At 39.2% G+C, this 20,563-nt stretch overlaps 2 protein-coding genes and 1 long non-coding RNA gene across 7 annotated transcripts in view; 1 reads left to right on the top strand and 2 right to left on the bottom strand.

Annotated features, from left to right (window-relative positions):
- Positions 1 to 4,175: 4,175 nt before the first annotated feature.
- rnf32 (ring finger protein 32) overlaps positions 4,176 to 20,563 on the top strand; it is a 37,419-nt gene continuing 21,031 nt past the window's right edge. For 4 of the 5 annotated variants that reach the window (XR_005205004.1, XR_005205003.1, XR_005205005.1 and 1 more), the window contains exons 1-7: positions 4,176 to 4,262; positions 5,033 to 5,261; positions 5,577 to 5,719; positions 7,068 to 7,225; positions 8,466 to 8,574; positions 12,204 to 12,371; positions 13,276 to 13,510. Coding sequence is in view for 1 of the 5 variants with exons in the window: in XM_037757410.1 (XP_037613338.1) it covers positions 4,248 to 4,262; positions 5,033 to 5,261; positions 5,577 to 5,719; positions 7,068 to 7,225; positions 8,466 to 8,574; positions 12,204 to 12,371; positions 13,276 to 13,506 (1,053 nt within the window). In the remaining 4 variants the exon portion in view is untranslated. Of the gene's footprint in view, positions 4,263 to 5,032; positions 5,262 to 5,576; positions 5,720 to 7,067; positions 7,226 to 8,465; positions 8,575 to 12,203; positions 12,372 to 13,275; positions 13,511 to 13,675; positions 13,937 to 20,563 lie in introns of those variants that run through there. The other variant, XM_037757410.1, reaches the window with a different exon arrangement.
- LOC119480814 lies at positions 9,022 to 11,137 on the bottom strand. The gene is made up of 3 exons (XR_005205008.1): positions 10,931 to 11,137; positions 10,101 to 10,230; positions 9,022 to 10,007 (listed from the first exon to the last, which is right to left on the bottom strand). It is a non-coding gene; the product is annotated as an uncharacterized LOC119480814 (long non-coding RNA).
- The window catches only part of lmbr1 (limb development membrane protein 1), a 37,775-nt gene continuing 35,381 nt past the window's right edge, over positions 18,170 to 20,563 (bottom strand). The window contains exons 16-17 of the mRNA XM_037757403.1: positions 19,739 to 19,900; positions 18,170 to 19,148 (exon numbers count right to left, since the gene is read on the bottom strand). Of these exons, the coding sequence (XP_037613331.1) occupies positions 19,063 to 19,148; positions 19,739 to 19,900 (248 nt within the window). The 3' untranslated portion in view covers positions 18,170 to 19,062. The remainder of the gene's footprint in view (positions 19,149 to 19,738; positions 19,901 to 20,563) is intronic.

The following is a 20,563-nucleotide window of genomic DNA, read 5'->3' as shown; positions in this document are numbered from 1 at the left end:
CGACTCCTCTGGTTGCAAAAAGAAGTCTGATTGTATAGAAGTCTATGAGAAAACGACCTGACTTCTCAGTTGATTTATTACCTCAGTAAACATCGTAAACATGAGTTTATGGTCTCAATCACTAGTTTCAAGTCTTTTTCAATACAGCTTGATGTTCATTTAGTACATTTATGGTCCCATTTAGAATCAAATAGACGATAAAGCAGGGTATGCTTTAGGACATGGCTACCTTGTCATTGACAGGTCGCTACAACGGCGTTGTCCGGTCTGGAAGTTGTCCATGTTTTCGTTTTTGACACAAACTAAACTACGGACCCCCATTTGATGAGATTCTGTCCCAGAGGCCCCTGTCTGATAGGATTTTTTTGCGTTTAGATGTTTTAGAAAGTGTATGAAACCCAGGACAAAAATAGTCTTACATTCTGTCATTGTGTTACTATAATTATGGATGAAATTATAGTGAAAATAAATGATTCCCCTCTTTGCTGGGGAACCCCTGGAACCTCCTCAAGGATCCCTGAGGGTCTCGGGACCCCACTTTGGGAACAATTGGCTTAGCAAACAGTCAATTGCTTTTTTTTATTTTTATATGAAAAATTGTCTGAAAATGCATCTCTCAGGATCTCTGAATGTGATTTTGGACCATACGTTTTGTGCACAACATTGCTAATTATTTAACAATTTTAGTGCTGACCCATACATCAGGCCTACACTATATATCCAATAAGTAAACCATCCATAGCCATTGTCCTGCTTCCATTATGTCTGAATAATGGTGAAGAATTGGGAAATGGAGGGTGAGTTCCTATTATTCCTGGCATCAGGACGCTGCAGTGGCTGTCGTCTCGCCAGAGCTCAGGCTGGCAGTCAGCACAAACTGGGGGTAAGTGAGAGCGAGAAGTCCCAGCCAGTTTCACAGCAGGCCTCCACGGGCCTCTGAATGCCACCGTAGCCCCCCAGCGGATATTAATCAAAATGCCCGATCAATAACTTCTCAAGTGCTAATAAGCACTGGCACATTTTGTGATATGTGAGCCCCTTCATCATTTCAACTACCCGGAGATTTATAGGAAATCCATTGTTAGGTCCAAAGTATGAGGTAATGTAGCACTTAGTAAATGAAGTAAAACCAAAAGCCTGGGGTGATTTGTATTTCATTTACAAAGGACATGTCTAATCATTAGGAGCTCCATCTCTCTAAAAAGCAACCAAACGGCTGTAATGATGGCTGTGTTCTTTTATAGCTTACTTACTCAGCAATGACGCAGGAGATAACAGCAAATAGTAAAGCTTCGCCGTCCTCCTCTCCTGACTGGTTCACTCCCAGATAGCCGTGGGGGACTCCTATCCACCGTGGAGTGATTAAAGTCATGTTAAGGAAGCATTATGGGTCAAGTCATAAAATAATTTGATTTCTGTCCCCCTCCACTGTCTCCTATCAAAGTGATTGGTCTCCTGGTCATCTCACTGGCTGACATAATTGTTAATTAACCATTATGGGCTGCCCTCTCTCATCTATATCTCACAGCAATTACTCATTTGACAACAATGCGATATATCACAGTGTATGGACACAGACCCGTTTTATGAGCATGAACTGACTCAGTATCATGAAAGTGTTGCACATTCACTCACGTCTAGATGCTTTATTTACTCAAGTATTGATGATATTTTCTACAGGTGCCTATGTCAGTTAGCAGCACAGCATTATGCATGAGCTCTGAAGAACTGACTGTTCCTTTTCAACCTGTTGTCGGTGCAAACTTGCAAAGCACCAGCTTTTTTTTTCTTCTTCTTCTTCTTTTTTTTTAACCTTTCGCTTAAGTCATCAGCTCTTTGCACGTCAAGGTGAGTTGTCTTTTCAAAAAATACCACAGATCAGGTAAAGAGGTCCAGGGGGGGAAGAAAGTTAAATAAAAAGCTCTTTAAAATGGTATTCATAAAGAAAAAGACAAACAATGTACTTGTTGAAAATAAAAGCGCACACAGAAATCCATTCTGATGACAGTTGGAAGAATGCAGGCTTTATGGGGGACTTGAGCCCCATCTTTGCCATATCTTTTAAGCATGATTATTTACTTAAAACAACAAACCAAAGCCCAAAGTCTGGCATTGTGGACGACAGGCCTTTGATTGAGCCCTGAGCTTGAATTCTTAACTAATAAATTGTTCCACGCCTTTGTCTGGGGCATTAACAGCAGTGGTCTGCGTTTTTCTTGCCCTAATCTCAAGAATGCAGCAGCCTCTTGAGAAGCTCAGGGGTTTCCTCCTCTCCCAGAGCCAGGTCTTCACTTTGTTTTCTTAGAGGACTCCCTGGATTGACAGGCCTCACCGTTAGCCCTCTCCTCGGCCATCTGTTTTCACCGATTCTGACTGAACACATCAAAGTCAATCAGGGCTGCAAAGCATTTTAAAAGTCATACGCACACCCCCGCACCGTGTGTGAGAAATAAAGCAAACTTTTCATCGGGCTCACAAAAAGAGACGGTTTGGACTGTTTGTGTGTGTATGGTTTTCCATGTAAGGGTGACCTGGGAGGGATCCCTTAGCTCACAGCACAGGTATGAGCAGCTTAGCTTTGTTCAGTTGTACTCTGACGACAGCTTGGTGAGTCACCTATAGACACATAGACTAACCTCCTTTTGGTCAGGTTCCAACTATTCACTGACAACTCCCTGACAATAAAATAATCATTAGTGAGATTGAGACGTAGCACATAGTAGTCAAAGAGCAAAATTGTCTTTGCATGGTGATAGAAGGGGATAGACATAGAAAACTATGTAAATGTAAAACTATCAGCGATGGCGGAAGAAGTATTCAGATCCTTTACTTCAATAAAAATAGCAGTAAAACAGTGTAGAAATACTCTATTACTATTAAAAGTCTGTATCTTACTTAAGTAAAATTACGTATTTTCAGCAAAATGTACAATTTGATTATTATTACTAATGAATGAAGCCACATTTTAATGTTCTAGCTGGTCACAAGAGAGTAAATAAAAAATATATTTTTACTGTTTTAAGTAGTTTAATCTATAACCATTCATAATATTTTATAAACAAATATACAATCTAATTTATTAATCTACAATGTAACTTTCTACTATAGCTTTGAGGTAAATATAGTGGAGTAAAAAATACAAAATGCCTCTGAATTATAGTGGAGTAACAATATAAAGTAACATAAGATGGAAGTACAAATAAAAAATACCTCAAAATTGTACTTTTATGTTTCATTTAAATGATGGAGGGAGGGTAAAGAGGGGAAGGTATTTTTTTTTTGTCTTTGTTTTGGATTTTACTTTGGTTAATATGAGTAGGTTGTATAGGATATCACTCGTTTGTTTTATCTGTGGCTTAACAAACTTGTAACCCATTACAATAAAAATTTGTTTAAATCTTTTTAATTTTTTTTTAAATCACAAAAAAAACTAAAGTAGAGTATTTGATTAATAATATTATAGAAAATATTATAGAAAAATTGAGTAATACTTCCACACATTCCACTACCATTTGAACACTGTAATAATATTACATAATTTATAATCCCTAAATAGCATAATTTAAAAAACTGAGAGGCTTTAATAGGCACTTGAGAGATTAAACATTACACTGTTATATAATTATTACATAAATACATAAAACACATCAAACAATTAAATTTATGGTGGGCTTTTACACACTTAAAAAAATAAAAAAATGGAAACACACTTTCAAGTACATGCTGCTCATTACATCATGCTACAAATATGTACATTCCTTGATCATGTAAAGTGTCAACGTCTCCGAAATAAAAATGAGGAAGATACAGAAGTATCAAATCAAGGACTACTCGGCTGCTAAACAGCTTCTTTCCCACAGCAATCAGACTGCTCAATCAGAGTATGTGAACTGCACTAAAGAGACTGTTCCTTTAATAATATTTTTAATTTTTAAATTAACTATTTATTCTATTCTATTTGTTAGCTTACTTTTAGCTTATTTATTAGTGCTCTTAATTATTAGTTAATTACTTTATAGTTTTCACCAATTTTTTTTGCACTGAATTTCTGAGTGGTGGATGTAAGAAACACAATTTCATTTTTTATGTAGAGCATAAAAATGACAAATAAAGGAATCTTGAATCTTGAATTAACCAATCAGCGAACACCAAGGGTCTCAACTCAGCCAATCAGAGGCTTCGCAGTGGAGAGGAGGCGGGTCTTGACTGGTTACCTGGGTAACCACTCCAACACTGGTGTTGATAGGATGGCAATGAGGAAGGTTTGGATTTTATATTTCGTAAAAATGAAAAACTATAGCAGATATATCGTCAATGTTTCTTACTTAAACGTACATTAAGTGTTTAGACATTGTCCTGCTTTAAGCTTGAAGCTCGTGTCGTTAAAAAGACGAAGTTAAGTTGTCATTTTGCCTGTTTTGCACCTGCTAGTTTAGCTAATTAGGCAACACCTGTGTGAACTGAGCTACATACGGGTCCTTTTACACTGTAAACAACCAATGCACATTCTAATGTATGAGAAAAATGAGGTTGCAATTAGCCTACAGTATTTTCCATTTGGCCATGCAGTGATTTATTCATGCATTTTGCCATTATTGTGTCTAGACAGTGTGGTTCAGAATGCATTTAGTTGTATTTATTGCTTATCCTGGTCTGAAATAAGTCTACATTTGCAAGCACTTTATGTAAATGCAGTGATAATAATAATTATAATACATTTATTTATGTAGCACTTCTCAAAACAGATGTTACAAAGTGCTTCACAAGACATTAAAAGCAGATAAATAAAGTAAAATATATGGTGACTGCTAAAACAGAACATCACAGAACATATCAATAATAATAGAAGTGGTAAAATGGTAGGACAAGTTGATAAAACAAATATACAGTATATATACATAAATGTGTATAAATTTACACATGCGTCCAGAAACGAATGTATTCATACATATATTTATACCCTTCTACTTATAGGAATGCTATCCTAAAAAAAATGTGTCTTCAAAAGTTTACATTTTTATTTATTTTACAGGGTTTGACACCTAAAACTAGCAACCAGTTGGTGATCAACTCTGTTGCCTTTCAAGACCACATCACACGCAGCCGGCTGCATCCAAATTTCTCCCTTTCTGACCCTTTTTTGCTGATATGCAAAAGAAAAACACCCAGAAAAAGAGTGGAGGAGAGGGGTCTGCAGACACAAGATGGGCAAGAAGAGAGAGAATATGTGCTGGATTCTGCACCACCTCCTTTAACATTAGGTAAACACACAAAAAGTACCTCAATAATTTATCTTATACAGTATATACTGTATATGTTCTTAATGTATATGTTCTTAATATGCCTGTATATATTCTTAATAAGCCTTGTACAAAGTATTTCCTTTTATAATTGTAATATAACTTATTATTTTGAATGGAGCTTCCCAGCAAAAAACATTTCACACGATTGTACTTGTATAACTGGCGTGACAATAAACATCTTGAATCTTGAATCTTGACAAACCAACACAAATTTGGAGAGATATTATTTCTCGTGAATATATATATAACCACTATTTTTCTTATTTCTTCTAGCTCAGAAGTTGGGTTTGGTGGCCTCCCCTGCAGGGAGACTGACAGAGGACGAATGGACTCAGGTCAAGGCGAGGTCTGTTAAGCAGAGGGACTCGGCTCAGCCCTGTGCAATATGCAGGGAGGAGTTTTGCCTTCAGCCTCAGGTATTCCCCCAACACAGTAGCTACTGTTAATACTCTGTGAGAGCTCTTTCTTTCTTTCTTTTACATGTTTCCAATGTTCTGTCTGTCCTCAGGGAAACCTGTGTTTCCGCACACACACACAAAGCCACCCTCAACCACCACCACCTCACCCCCCTGCAGTTCCTGTATGTTCTAATCTGTGTAGACAACTGTACAAATTTACCCATACTGCCTTGGAACTCAACTGTGACGTGATGATGTAGCAATCAGTGTGTTACTGTGAGGGTCATTCAGTCTTTTACACCTTTCCGATCCCCCTTTTAAGATGCCAATCTCCTCAAGAATGCGGGACTAGAATAGGCGGCCTCACAAAAGCACAGTTGCCATAGATGCACGTGTAAATATTAGTTTGACTCAGGAAAAAAAAAGTTAATTAGAGCCTGCTAACAAGGGAAAGTGACAGGAGGGGATCTTTGTTGATTTGGCATTTTCCTGCAAGCCTTCATATTGTAACAATGCGTTTGTGTGCCACAGTCTTGTGTCGCATTCAAGCATTAATATGACAATTAAAAATGCTTACAGCAGCAGTTGTTCTGAGTCGTGTGGACTGAAATATTCGCTTCTCTATCCAGCTCATATTATTTTAATACCATTAATAGGACAAACTTAAAAAAAAGTAAATGTTACTCTGCTTTCTGTTACATTTTTATTCCCTTTCTATACTGTGTGTCTGCCCATAAACAGCTTGTAGCCTTAAAGCATTGTGAGAAGTGAAATTTCTCTGTGGTCTAATGGCTTGTCGAGCTCCTGGAAATTGTACACTGCAGGGGGCCCTTTCACTGGTGATGGAGTGTGTTGGTCAGGCCAAAAACAATGGGAAATCAATACGCCTCCCCCCCTGCCCTCTAGAGATCTGAGTAAACTGGTTTGTGTGCCAAGCCCCATAGCTGTGGCTGTCTCCTTTCAGACGATAAAAAGAGTCCCTCTCACAGGTAGAGGAGACTATAGTCCAGGTCCCAGCCGGCCCACTGGGGGTCCTGCTGACTCCCTCTATCCTCTCGGCAAATAACACTTAAAGGCAGATACACACATTCACATACGTGCATGAATACACACATTTAGCATGGCTTAAGGCTCACATGCACACACAGCATGTGCACAGACTGTATACTGTGTGAGAGCTTTTTCTAAGCACTTTAAGAAAACCAATACACGTTCAGCAGCATCCTCTGGAGACATTTCAACCCATATAGTCAGTCAACCTATGAAATCTAAACTTGGTTAGTTTCTTCTTGTTTCATTGCATGAAACAATTTTTATTTCCCATATACTGAGTAGCTTATACAGTATGTCACTGTTTCTTTTTTAGGTGCTGCTGTCTTGCTCTCATGTTTTCCATAGAGCATGTTTAAAGGCCTTTGAGAGGTTTTCTGGGAGGAAGTGCTGCCCAATGTGCAGAAAGGAGCAGTATGAGACACGGGTGATCCACGATGCAGCTCGCCTCTTCAGACACCAATGTGCCACCAGGTACGTGCACTAAATTTACAAAAAAATGCTTAAAATACTTTGTGTTTCAATAATTGTATAGAACAGGCATTCACAGTAATGCACAATAAGAATTCATCACACAATCTCACCTCACGTGACTGAGGCAAAACAACATCTTTCATCTAGTGCTGATGGAAATAAACATCCTCAAATACTAAAATGTGTTTATACATGAAATACTGAAAATAGTGCAGCTGCTGTAAAATAATTTTGTCTATATAGCACATTTTATCGTGAGTAAAGTTAATCTGCTTTACCTTAAAACATGGAGGCATACAGGGACAGACTTTACCATTAGGCAAGTTAGGCAAATGCCTAGGGCCCCAAACTAAAAGGGCCCCAAACAGCTATAGGCCTAGATTTAATATGAGTTATAGGTATGAAAAGTATTGAATCATGTTACTATTCTAACTCATTGTACCCTAAAATAACTTACAAAAGGCCCCAAAATCACTTACAAAAATCTGCAACTCAACTGTACACTACTTACTGTGTGCTTCATACTTATGTTGCAGATTCAGATTTGTCTCACAAAATAAAATCTAACAATTAAAATATGATGCATTATTATTCATTCAAATATCCAGGATCATATTTGAGTTGAAAGATCCATCTTGAAGAGACGTTATTCAATTTTAGTACATTGTGCTGATAATACCTCTCTTTCACTCTTCACTTGAAGTAAACATTTGAATGCAGGACTATGTGGACTGTGGTATTAATAGGTTTACTATTAATAGTTTTACTATTAATAGTTAATAGTTTTACTTCAGAAAAAAAGTTTTGAGTAGTCTACTTCCTCTACCTCTGCCAATACCAACATTCCCAGTTAGAGAAAGGGTGAAAAGTAAAGCACTAAATCACAAAGTCCGCCCCTGGAGGCATGATCAAATCCATATCATAGTGGCACATAAAGTCTTTTATTTATAAAATTCATGATGTTTGTACACAAGTTGTCTATATGTACTGTATATTGCTATCTGAGTTGGGTCACATGGGGCCACAAGCTTTTACATATGAGAAATAATGTCTTTTTATTTTCAATAAATTGATTGGCCCTACCAAGAAGCTAATGGTTTCACATAAACATAGCAATCAATAAATACAGTATTCCTCAAATTTCTGCAAAGCTTGACTTTTGCAACATTTAATATTTGACTCTTACATTTCTAACAGTGTTGAGTGTCTTTTTTAATGTATTTTGTGTGTATATGTGTAGAATTCAAGCTTGCTGGCGAGGCTACGTTGCTCGGAAAAGGTACAGAAAATTGAGGAAATCCATTTGCCCAAAAGACAAACGGCTACGACGGAAATTCTTCGAAGCAAAGGTGAGTTTGGACTTCCAATCTGCAGCGATCACAACAGGGTCTTATAGATTAATCATGCTTCTTTGGATCACACTGAACATACATAAGGTCACATTGCCTAGCATCTAAGTTGGTCAAACAAAGCCTGTGATGGAACATCACATCTTGAGGGTTGAGACATGGGTTTCAGGGACTCACTGACCCCACTGCTAACCTACACACACACACACACACACACGCACACACACCTTCACCTGCTCTCACCCTCTCAAGCTCCTTTGATGCTTTGTGAATCATACACTGTTTGTCCACTAATGTGGAGAGAGTTTTGTGTTTTAGTCAAACAATCTGGACATTCCAGGGTCAACACAAAAGCCTGATGTCTCCTGTGCATGTTTGGGTTCTGGCATTCCTTCATATATGTCTGGTGTGTGTGTGTGTGTGTGTAGTTCTGTTACTGGGTTGGATGGGAAAGGGTGAAGAGGTGAGGTTGACCAGGATGTTTGGACACCTGATGCAGGTTGTCATTTCAGGCTTTGTTCTCTAGTCCCATTTCGAAGCTATAAATCATGCAACGACTGGACTTGATGGAGGGCATTATTTAAAAGTGAGCAGCCAGTGGATGGGGTCGTTTGACTCTGAGGCTGTGTTGCCTTCACGGGGCTCTCAGGAAAAGGGAACATTGCCACCTAGTGAACCTCCCCCAGCTGAGGCCTTGGATGACCAAAAGCCAGACTGGTCACCATATTTTTAAACCAAACATCAGTTCTTCAGGGAGGCAGAGTGATTTCTCATACAAATTCATCTAATAATCCTGCTTTGAAATAGTCATATGTCCAACACACTGTATGTCCAATGTCTTTAAGAACAGGCCCTATTTATTTCTATGTGTTGTAATCATGCAGAGTGCTGCTGCGCTTCAAAGAGGCTGATTAAGCACAAGTGACAAATGTGTGAGGGCCACACTCATAATGTGTTGCAAGGGTCGGAGTGTCCTACCCATCCCCCTGTCAGTCTCTATCATCTCGCCTATAAACCATGCCTTAACATGTCACGTAAACAAAGACAGCATTTACTGAGCCAATTACCTCTGTTCTAACACATTAGGCCATGTCCGGGTCCACATGCTCAGGATGGAGTCATCGACGCTGTCAGCCTCTTTACATTCAAGCTGTGTGATTCAGTGGTTGTGGGTGGTCATGAGATTGTCTCATATCTTTTGTCACACCGAGGATGATCTTCAAGAGCCGTGAGCTGTGCAACACGCGGCGCTGACAGGTCTGATTGACTTGATTTTCAAGGGGAAGACTTATTTGCTTAGCTGACTGTAATGCAAACAGGCGTGTTAGTGCTGGGCTGGAACCTGTGTGAGACGGGGAAACCTATTCTTTCAGTTTTCCTTGCGATAGCAGAAGGCCATAAAGCATCTTTGTATCACGAATCCACAGGTGTTCCTGGAAAAAAAAAAAAAAAAACTCCCACATATCAGGTCAGTTTCAGAAATCTTATCAGCTGATCCTGATGCCCAGCTTTCAATTTTTACTCACTTCGGAGGTCCGACCCTGAGTCAACACATTAAGGGGGACACTGCCGACATCTAGATGGATTGCCGTGAGATAACGCCTCTGCGCTCCACCTCCTCTTCCCCTTCTGTGTCCTCTCTCCCGTCCACATCTCCTGTAGAGCAAGGCAAAGTTCACCAGAGGCTGCACTGTTTGCCTTGACTGTCGAAAAGTCAGCCAGGCTCATAAAACCCTCCATCCGAATGGTCAACTGTGGTTTAATTAGTGATAAAAGCCGAGCTGTAAAGCAATTCTGATGTCACTATGATAGGCTCAGGGATGGGGTTTGTGTTTGTATGTGTGTGTGTAGGTGTCCCAGACAGAAAACAAGTGCATGTGTGTAAGCAGGTGCTGAGGCTAATAATAACATAGTGCAGTAATTACATTACTTTTCCTAGATGTGGTGCAACACATTAATGTAGAGCTGCATCTATTAGTTGATTGACAGAACATGATTGGCAGCTATTTCGATAATCAATTAATTTGAGTCATTTTTCACGCAAAAATTTCAAACATTGCCTAGTCTCAGCTTCTCAGTTGTTGCTTTTCTTTGTTGCATGTGATAATAAATTGAATGTCTTCAGGTTTTGGTCTGTTATTCAGACAAAACAAGCAATTTGAAGACATCACCTTGGGCTTCAGGAAATTGTGATGGGTGTTTGTCACTATTTATTGACATTTTATAGACCAAACAATCAATTGATTAATTGAAAATCAGTTGCAGCCCTACATTAATGTATAGCTTTATCACATACAGTCATTGAACTAGTGGACATTTTTGAATAAAAACAATTCTTATCACAAGGATCACTCACTTGGTTGGTTTCTCCAGAGCTTTCACCCACATCTCATGGTCTTCCATCAATGGATGCAGTTTGCTCAGTTGTCATGGAGATGGTTTGGTCATTTAATTGTGAAGATGTTGTTGCTTACATTATATGCAGACATTCTGCTAATTGCATAGTGCTGTTGGAACTTACATATAAATAGCCTATATTCATTGACTACTGAATATGTTTTGGCTATAAACATGCATATGCAGACATTAATTGTTGCCTAGCAACAGCTGCTGTAAATGGGAGAAGACAGATGAGTTCTGGGAGGACAGACAATAGAAAGAAGTCTTTATAATCGGTCAATTGGAGAATGGAAGAGGTGACCGGGTGCTTTAATAAACGGAGATACTTTATTTAAAACACAAAGTCCAAGTCCCCATTACGATTCCCCCTGAGGAGATTTTGAACACACACCAAAACTATATTGTTTTTAAAATGTATAAGGTGTTTGGATTGATTATATTTTCTTCATTCGGTTAACTTTTATTCCCAACATGAATGTCTAAATGTGGTTTCAAGCCTTCTTCATTCTGCCCCGGTTAAGATTATGGTGGGGAAAAACCTGATCTTTTGTTTATTGCTCTAAAAGTAGTCACATTTAAATGTGTCTTAAAATGATGGAAACAATCTATAAAATACCCACCATGTGTAACATACACTCCCAGAAGGTTGCCAAAATGCCCAAATTCCCAGGAAAAATTGACCTTAATGTTAGCTACGGCCCTGCCTGGAAAGATAAGAGTTACGTCCAGGTGAGAAACACCTGTCCACTGCCCAAGTGTAGGACCCTGTCTTCTGGCTAAACTGGTCCAGAAATGTAGCAGTAATTGTATGTAAAGTTATTAGAATTAATTAGAATTATTAAAGAAGTTATTTTAGAAGAAAGATTAGTAATTACATCACAGTCGTTTAGTAATTCATTAGTTTTAGTAATGTGCCCAAACACTGTGTACAAGACAGAGGAGAGAACATGTTTATGTGAATGTGTAGAAGACAGAAAAGGTGTCAGAGATTTGTGTGTTTCCCAGCACTGTCTTCCTTTTTTTTTTTTTTTTTACTGGTTTCCATTAATTCTCCCTGTTAGTGGGAGATGTGACTGTATTGATCTGGCTGTTTAACAACTGCACCCTGTCAGCATGCCTCAGCCATTACAATACACACAAACAATTAGCCTTCGCCGAAAACACGACTCTATTGTGTATCTGAATGAAACGTGCCTCCTTTGTGCCACTAAAATGGTTTTTCTAATTAGTTGCAGGAGTTGAATGACAGCTTTGTCCGATACTGTCACACCGACACGGAGGCTTTTCTGAGTGATATCAACCGCTCCCTGTCATCAAGCAGACGAGTGTTCCAGCAGCTGGAGAGAAAGCACGTCTCCGAGCCTCCGGAGAGCGACTGGGACCGAATACAGAGCCAGGTCAGGAACAAGACACACTCTGCTGAACCAGAAGCCACTTCTGTCATTAAACAAGGCCCCGTAAAAATATCTAATCCTCTTCTTCTTCTCCCAGCCTTGACATGTTAATGCTTGCATGGGGACGACGGCATCACAGCTGCTGTATAGAAAGTACACCTCTCCAGAGGTGATCATTCATTTTATCAAATGAATGGCAGTGGGTAGGCTAATAATCCACCGTGTTTACAAAAAACATGAGCCAGTCTGATGCACGGCAGGCTTTTCATCGCCTTGACTGCTGTGGAGGAACTGAAAAGACATTAAGATTTGCTGTTCCATAAGGCTCCATTGTTGGCTTTCATTGCAGCCAGTACCATTTTCCATAGAGGGGGGCGGGGTGTGTGCAAAGAAGATGTCTTTTTTTTTCTTTATCTGGTGTGAAAAGGTTGAGCACAAGACAGGAGTGGCTCAGCCTTGACATGGAGTATCAAACAGTGAATGTGCTTTCAACACATACCTTGCACCTTTTTCACGGGTGCAAACTCTATAAAGCGGCGTGCAGCTCGTTATGAAACATTTAATGGCCGGGCATGTCGGCCCCTAAATACAGGAAGCTGTCTCTGGTTAATCATTGGCGGAGCTGTGCGTGTGTTGCTTTGTTTTTATAAGGATCACTGATAAACATGTTATCACCTCTCGTCTGATCAAACCCGTCAGGTGGTTGCCAACAGATCTGGATCAGAGTTCTTTATAATGACATGGCAGTTTCAGGGATAAAGTTATTACCCTCAAATCAACATGACATGCAAATATTACCTCTGACTATGCAGTTGTCTGTGCATCTTCTGAAATAGACCTCTGTAACAGGAGGTGTGAATATTCTTAAGGTAGTCAAACTTAAATTGTTTGTTTCCAACTGCGACAGGTGATCCAGAGAGATGTCAGGGACTGCCCCATCTGCCTGACTGCACTGTGCAGCCCGAGCCTCCCAACAGAAACCGCTACATCCAGCCATCAACAATGCAGACGCACTGTGCTTCTGTCCTGCTCCCACCTCTTCCATCAGCGCTGTTTAGAGGCCTTTGAGGCCTTTTCTATAGAGAGCAGACCTTCCTGTCCCCTGTGCAGATCTGTCTACCACAAAAAGCTCATCTGACAAGGTACAAATTTATGCAACATGGCATTGTAGATCATTTCATGTAGTTTTATTATGTCTTTATTGTAAGAAAAAATATTATGACATCTTACAGTGAATGACAAGATTAAAGATATAGTTCCAACATTTTGGGAAATACACTTATTCACTTTCTTTCTATAATATGAAGCTGGAGCCGGGAGGCATAACCTTAGCTCGGAAGCAGGGGAAACGGCTAGCTTAGCACCAACAGACCCTCTGAAGTAGAGCTGGGCGATATGGCCAAAATCTCCTCTGCCGATATAGGTCATTTCATATCTTGATAACGATATGTATCACGATATAGCACATTTTCTGGTAATTCAGTAAATAGATAGTCTATAAGAAATAACCCCATGGTAAAGCCTATTGTTGTATACTCTTGTGTGAATTAAATACTTGACAAAGCTAATGATTATTTTCTTATTTAATTAAGAACTGTAGTGCAAAAAGAACACAAGTTTCAAATGAAATTATAGAGAAAGAATTAATAAATATTTCCAGCTATACACTGACAATGTTTACATGCATGCACACCAATACAGATTAAGAGAATAGATTAAGAGAGAGATAAGATTAAGGCAATAGTTTTATTTAACTACACTGGGGTCAGATTTTCTGTGAAATTTGAGTTAGTATATGCTTGTTATCAATTTAGATATAGATTTAGATATCTCGATGTATGATTTCATTGAAAGACGATAAATTATCATATTGAATTATCGCCCAGCCCTACTCTGAAGCTCACTGATGGATTAACACATTGTATTTTGTTTAATCAGTACATAAAAAGAAATGTGGACATTGCAATTTTTGGTTTTATCGGGAGTTGCGTACTGTAACAATTTCCTGGCAAACAGCGGCCAATAGCAGGAACTTCTGCAGTATTGTCACTGTGAGGTTGCCAGGCAACCTTCTGAGACTCCAGAAAGGTCGCCGAGAATACTTACAGCATGTAACTCACAGATTGTGCTCTCTACATTATTGTTTGTGTGCTGGATAAACGAGTGAGATACACGTATATGGATTTTTTTAACGCTGGACAGAGCCAGGCTAGCTGTTTCCCCCTGCCTCCAGTCTTTATGCTAAGCTAAGCTAATTGGGCCCTGGCTCTAGCTCCATACTTGGTGCACAGATATAGGAGTGATATCAATCCACTCATCTTACTCTTGGCGAAAAATAATAATAAATGTATTATTGACAGATCCAGGGTGTCACAATGATGACTGAAAAGACGTTCACAAAGCATTTTTTCTACGTTTATTTGCAAACACACAAACATCAAAAATAACTAAACATACATTTAGCAAACTGAGAAATCGTAAAAAATACATTCACAAAACATGTACCAAAAATGACATGCAGCGACCAACTGACATACAGACAGTACAGAAAAAAAAAGCTGCTTCACTTACAGGCCAACTCTCAACTTTTGAAACCCCCACACAAACACAGAGATATGTACTGTAAAGGCAACCAGAGAAGCTTGCTTGAATAGAAAATGTCCCTCTCAGTTGTTACCTCAGAAGCTACTGCGAGGAGTGTGATGTTTTATTAGGGGAGTGACACTTCCCTGCAGAGTAACGCAAAGCCCAGTGTTACTACAGTCTGCAGCTGAGTGGATGTATGCACAGCCGTGATGGAACTGGAAATAAATCCACCTCAAGCCATTTTAGTTAATGTAGTTCATCCAGATCAAGTCATACATTTAATTTTACTTTCACTAATTCATCCAACAGTTACAATTATCTTTTGCCAATTTACAGTATCATGATTTGCTTTGCCACATCACTTGAATTTTCACGGTATCCAATGATCAGCATGGTCCTAATGTTAATAAAATAGCTGTAGACACACTCTAAACAAATGAAATGGCACACAACGTACCAGAAAATCTACCAAATGTTTCTGCCGGTTAAGAGTTTGAGTAAAACTGCTCTCTTGAAATGACATTTTTCATCAAAAACGTGGTCTTGCTTTGGGTTTGGGATGGTGAGAGCTGTATAGATCACCCTTTACAAAACATTCTCAGGTCCGATTTGCTTATTTGAGAAGATGGCTTCAGCATGAGTTTCATGATTGAGAGTTACAACATTTTCTTTAAATCCAGTCTTTGTAATATAGCGACAACCAATGGCAGACAGATTTGATGTAAAACATTCCCTGTCCTAAAAAACATAAGTTTTGAATGCATATAGAAATTGAAATGTCCTTACTTCCTTTTTTCTTTTGTCATGATGTCACTTTAGTCATCATGAAAACACATGACATCTATAACGATAATATAATTAGATCACTCAACCCTATCCTAGCAAGTGCTCAAGTCTTATGGGTAATGAATGAGTCTCAAAAATGAGCCTCTCACTAGATAAGAGCTACTGTGACAACATTCATGGCAAAAAGCAATGTGTGCATTATATCCAGCTGGCTTGAGCCTAGAAACTCGGTGGTGTACAGGGGATCACAGTGGAACTGTCTAGAGACAAACAATGCACATGTACACATAATGTACATGTGCATAAACAAACAACACGGAACAAGAAACAACCTTAACATTAAGCCTGCGAGACGCTTGTCGTATAAGGCATTTAAGGTGGTTCTGGAGACGAAGAACATCACAGTTCAGAAGATTATGCAGCAATACAACTACATGTAAATGGGGCCTGAGTCACCAAGTCTTTCTACCAGCTGCAAAGTTGCACATTTTTCTCACTCATGCATTCCGTATGTGAAGACGGTTACAGGTTTGCATTAGATTTAGGTGTTCATAAAAAAATATGTACAACAAAATACAGATTGCTTAGTGAGTCAGACCCTCAGTGGGCTCAACGAGAGCCCAGTATTTACATCCAAATAATGCAAAAAGAGGTATGAAACACAATAGAATATGTACATGTAAATACAACATTTACAAAAATGACAAAATTTGACAAATTTTTCTGTGCCCTGTGAATTTAAAATAGATTTTTTTTGGGATGAGCAAAAATGAGATGACATTTTCATACCATGTGCATAATAAAATTTTAGGAAATACAACCACAGCTTCAAAAGCATTCTGCTCTTTGGAACTGAAGTGGATACGACTCCCATATAGTTTCCCATTTGTAGAGTAGCTCAAGTCTAATCTAGAGCACTTAAAAAAAAGTTCATACCCTACTTCATTCTAACTAATGACATCATCAATAAAGTTAAAGCGCACTTGAGTAAAGCCAAATAAAAAGACAAATGAGGCCTATCAGTAACGACAGTGCCAATGCATATAATGTGAATTGCATTCATGTGGTGCAGTGTTATGTACTGGATGTGGATGTGAGGAGTGAATAACTTTGACTTCTTTCATGCTTAACAAAGCACATTTTGTTATTTTCACATTTTGATCTTAAACAAATAAAAAAATGACAAATTGACACCTTATCATGCCTGCATCAGTTCACATAACAATCAGAGACCATAAACTGCAAATGCCCCCTGTTTCACCAACACCGATTACCGTGGACATACTGACATTAAAAAATTAGTCTAATTGAAATGTGGGGGTCTATTTCCTCTACCGAGTACAGAGGAGGAGCAGGGTGATGGAAAAGATCCCTTTTAGATAGTTGTAAGACTTAGAAAAAAGACATTGACTACGTTGACATGCGCGCTAATATCCCACTGTTATTCAGAATATGACAATACTTCGACTTTGATTCGAGTCATGGAAAACAGCTCCGTTTGGATATCCTGAATTATTACTTATTCCTAAGGGAACATTTCCCGATTAAGACATGATACGCTGATATCATTCTGCTTTTAGGAGCATTCTTTGGAAATGTGTACAGTGCATTGGAATATGCGTCTTAATATTGGTTGTTAATGGCAGTTTGTGACACACGGCCTCTTGCCTGTTTACAGTCAGCTCTGTGCGTTGTACACAAACCAACTAGCCGACAGTTTACGGAGCTGCATGCACCAAAGAAAAGCCCACATTTCTGGTTGGAAGGAGAAACACACCTACTTTTAAACATTATGGAAAACTTGGATATTTAAAGGATAACTTTGGTATTTCTCAACTTGGACCATATTTTTCATGTTTTTGTGTCTAAGTGACTAATGGGGACAACAGTTTTTTAAATTGGCCCAATATTGAGGGAGAACGCTGCAGCCGCCAGCCACTAAACGAACTGTAATATATTTATTTGGGGCAACCTGGTACCGTCAGTTTACATCCACAAAAAGTGCTTTTTTTTTGCCACTGACCGGCTTTGTGTTGTTATTATAAGTGTCTGACAACATTATGGAAAGGACCCCACGGGTTTTTCTTACCTTTCGCTTTCTGTTTGTCATTGTGTCATGTGACTTGTTGCCGGAAGGGACAACGTTGGAAACGTGAGTGAGAGTGGAGAGTGCCACAGGACAATGGTGTTGTCAGTTTGTTGTGTTGGAATACAGAAAGCGTAGCTTAGTGTTATCTAAAATATTTTCAATGTCATGACTGAATATTTAGATGATTTCAACAGTGTGGATGTGATTCAAGATTTCAGAGCGAGAAACACAAAAACAGACAGAACGGATCAAGCAAAAGGTAAGAAAAACATTTTATTTCTCTGTAGGGTCCTTTCTACAATGTTGTCAGACACTTATAATAAAAAAAAGTCTGAGCCTGTAAGTGGCAAAAACAAGCACTTTTAGTGGACGTAAACTGACGGTACCAGGTTGCTCCAAGCGATTACATTGCAGCTCATTTAGCGACTGGCGGTTGCAGCGTTCTCCCTCCATACTGGGCCAATTTCAAAAAGTGCTGTCCCCATTTGTCACTTAGACACAAAAACATTGGAAAATAGGGTCCAGGTTGAAGAATACCAAAGTTAATAGGTTTCTTTTGATATGCGCAAATATCACAACGCCGACCTTTTCAAAAGGTGGTTGAAGGGATGAAAGAGGGAGGCTGTGTTCACACGGTCAAACAAGTCCGCCACCGGTTATTCGTAGTATACACGGCTGCATGTAAACAGGAATATTAGTGGAATATTCATTTTTATTAGCCATGTAAACAGCTTAGTAGGAATGTTGTCTTTTTCTGAATAAGGGCAAAAAACTGAATATTTTGTGCATGTAAACGTAGTCATTGTTTCACCTGCTTTGCTTTTGTCTAGTGCAATGGTGAGGAGGTTGTAGAAGAAAAACAGGTAGCTGGGTAGGAAGAGTGCCCCTGAAGCAAGAGATGGGTGGTTTAAAGTCACAGTCACGGTTGAGGTCAACATCAAGGTCACTGCAGTGATGCCAGTCTATTTCACTCCTCTGTCTCATCCCTGGCTCTGTCCCAGCTTCCATCCGAGACGCAGAGGATGGAATGTCACGAAGCTAAATTGCTCTCAGCCTCCATTTGCAGCATCCGTCAGACACTGCCTGGGTTTATTAAGTTCCTTCCAATCCCTTTCACCTTTCAGCAGTCAGGCAGTACTGTCGAAATCTCCCTTTGGCTGTGCTAAGGTGTGTGTGTGTGTGTGTGTGTGTACGTGTGTGTGTGTGTGTGTGTGTGTTGATCTATCGTCCCTTTCACAGAGTTTTCTGATGCCCGTTGGCCGAGAGCTTCCCAGATTCAGGGTCCGTGGGGCTGTTTGACAGTTGCAATTTATCCAGACCTGGGCAGGGGGAGATAAGGGAGAGAAATCTCATTAAAAAGCCTCAGACTTTCACTTAGACAGAGGTATTGATGTGCTTTTTTTCCCCTCAGTGCCTCTGTCTGACATTTTCTAACCCTATCCCACCCTGTGTATCAAACATCCAGGGCCTGTCACCACAAGCCTTTGAGACTAGCCCCATCCTCTGTCACATGTCAGTCCCGCAGCACATTGGATCTCGCTGCAATTTCTTCCATTTTGTCACTCAAGGTTGTGCTGTCTGAGAAAAATAAACACTATCTCCCTCCAAAGCCACAGAGCAGGTTGGTGCTGTCAGTGTTTCAGACCAAACCTTTGTGGATACAAAATTGGGATGAAATTGAGTAGTCAAAGTGTTATTACGAATTAGATTGCTTTATATTCTACAGAACATCCAGCATACCAAAGGCAGGATTGTTTGTTGTAGTTTATTAAAATGGGGTTGGTTAGAAATCATTAGGACACATGAAAAATAAATATAAATAAAATAAATATAATCAAATAAAAATCAGTAAACATAATAAACATAATTAATTATAAATTAAATTAAATAGAAAAATAAATAAATTTACCTAAGGCCTTTAGAAGCTCTTCCCGTACTGCTGAGGTGAATTTTCTCACAAGACAGAGAGTTGTCACGACCGCAAAAAGCAGGTTGTATGAGAGGACAATGTAAAAGTTTCCCAGCCAATTAAATCTTCCAAAATCTCCCAAGAGATCAAACCTGGTGATACCTGCGGAGGACAGAGACAAAAAGTCAAATAACTGGGTTAGAAAGCAAGTCGACACTCATCGGGAAAAATGTAACGTCTTGGTTGGGGCTATTACAAACAACCCAATTACTATTTTGGTTTGACTTTCTATGTTGAGTCCTAATATAAAGGTGTGATAACCAAGAAGCTAAATTATATCCCCTGAAGTCCAAATTGTTTGCCCCAAACTGGGAAAACAAAGGAAGTTAATTTAGCCGAGTTCCCCCTGGATAAGATTGTGTTCATAAGCAAAATTCTTCCCAGCAAAAAGCACAGGGCTGCAGCAAATGGGACAATTTAGGAATGTCTGTTCTGTCTGCAGTTAAGACACTTTGAAAAGTCTCTCTTCAACGGTCCAGCTCTTTCAACAAGTAAAAAGACCGAATCTGAAAGAAGGGCTTACATACAGAAAACAGTTTCATATGTGTTACAGGTATAATCTCAGTGTGAAAAAGGATGAAAACAAATATTAAACTGCATGACCATTGATGTGACTTATTGTTTTTTCCATATTGTGGTTGTGTTCGTGGTCTCCTTTGGCCAAAATATGGTGGTAGAAAAATTGAGAGCCACTCCCAAGTCTTTCACAGAATCACAGTCATCTGTACACACACCTACCTGAGTCACCCGCTGAGCTAATGAAAT

The sequence above is a fragment of the Sebastes umbrosus genome, chromosome 21 (assembly GCF_015220745.1).
Source record: "Sebastes umbrosus isolate fSebUmb1 chromosome 21, fSebUmb1.pri, whole genome shotgun sequence".
In the NCBI taxonomy this organism is placed as follows: domain Eukaryota; kingdom Metazoa; phylum Chordata; class Actinopteri; order Perciformes; family Sebastidae; genus Sebastes; species Sebastes umbrosus.
The sequence above is the reverse complement of the archived record's forward strand: the minus strand, read 5'-3'. Positions and strand labels throughout refer to the sequence as shown.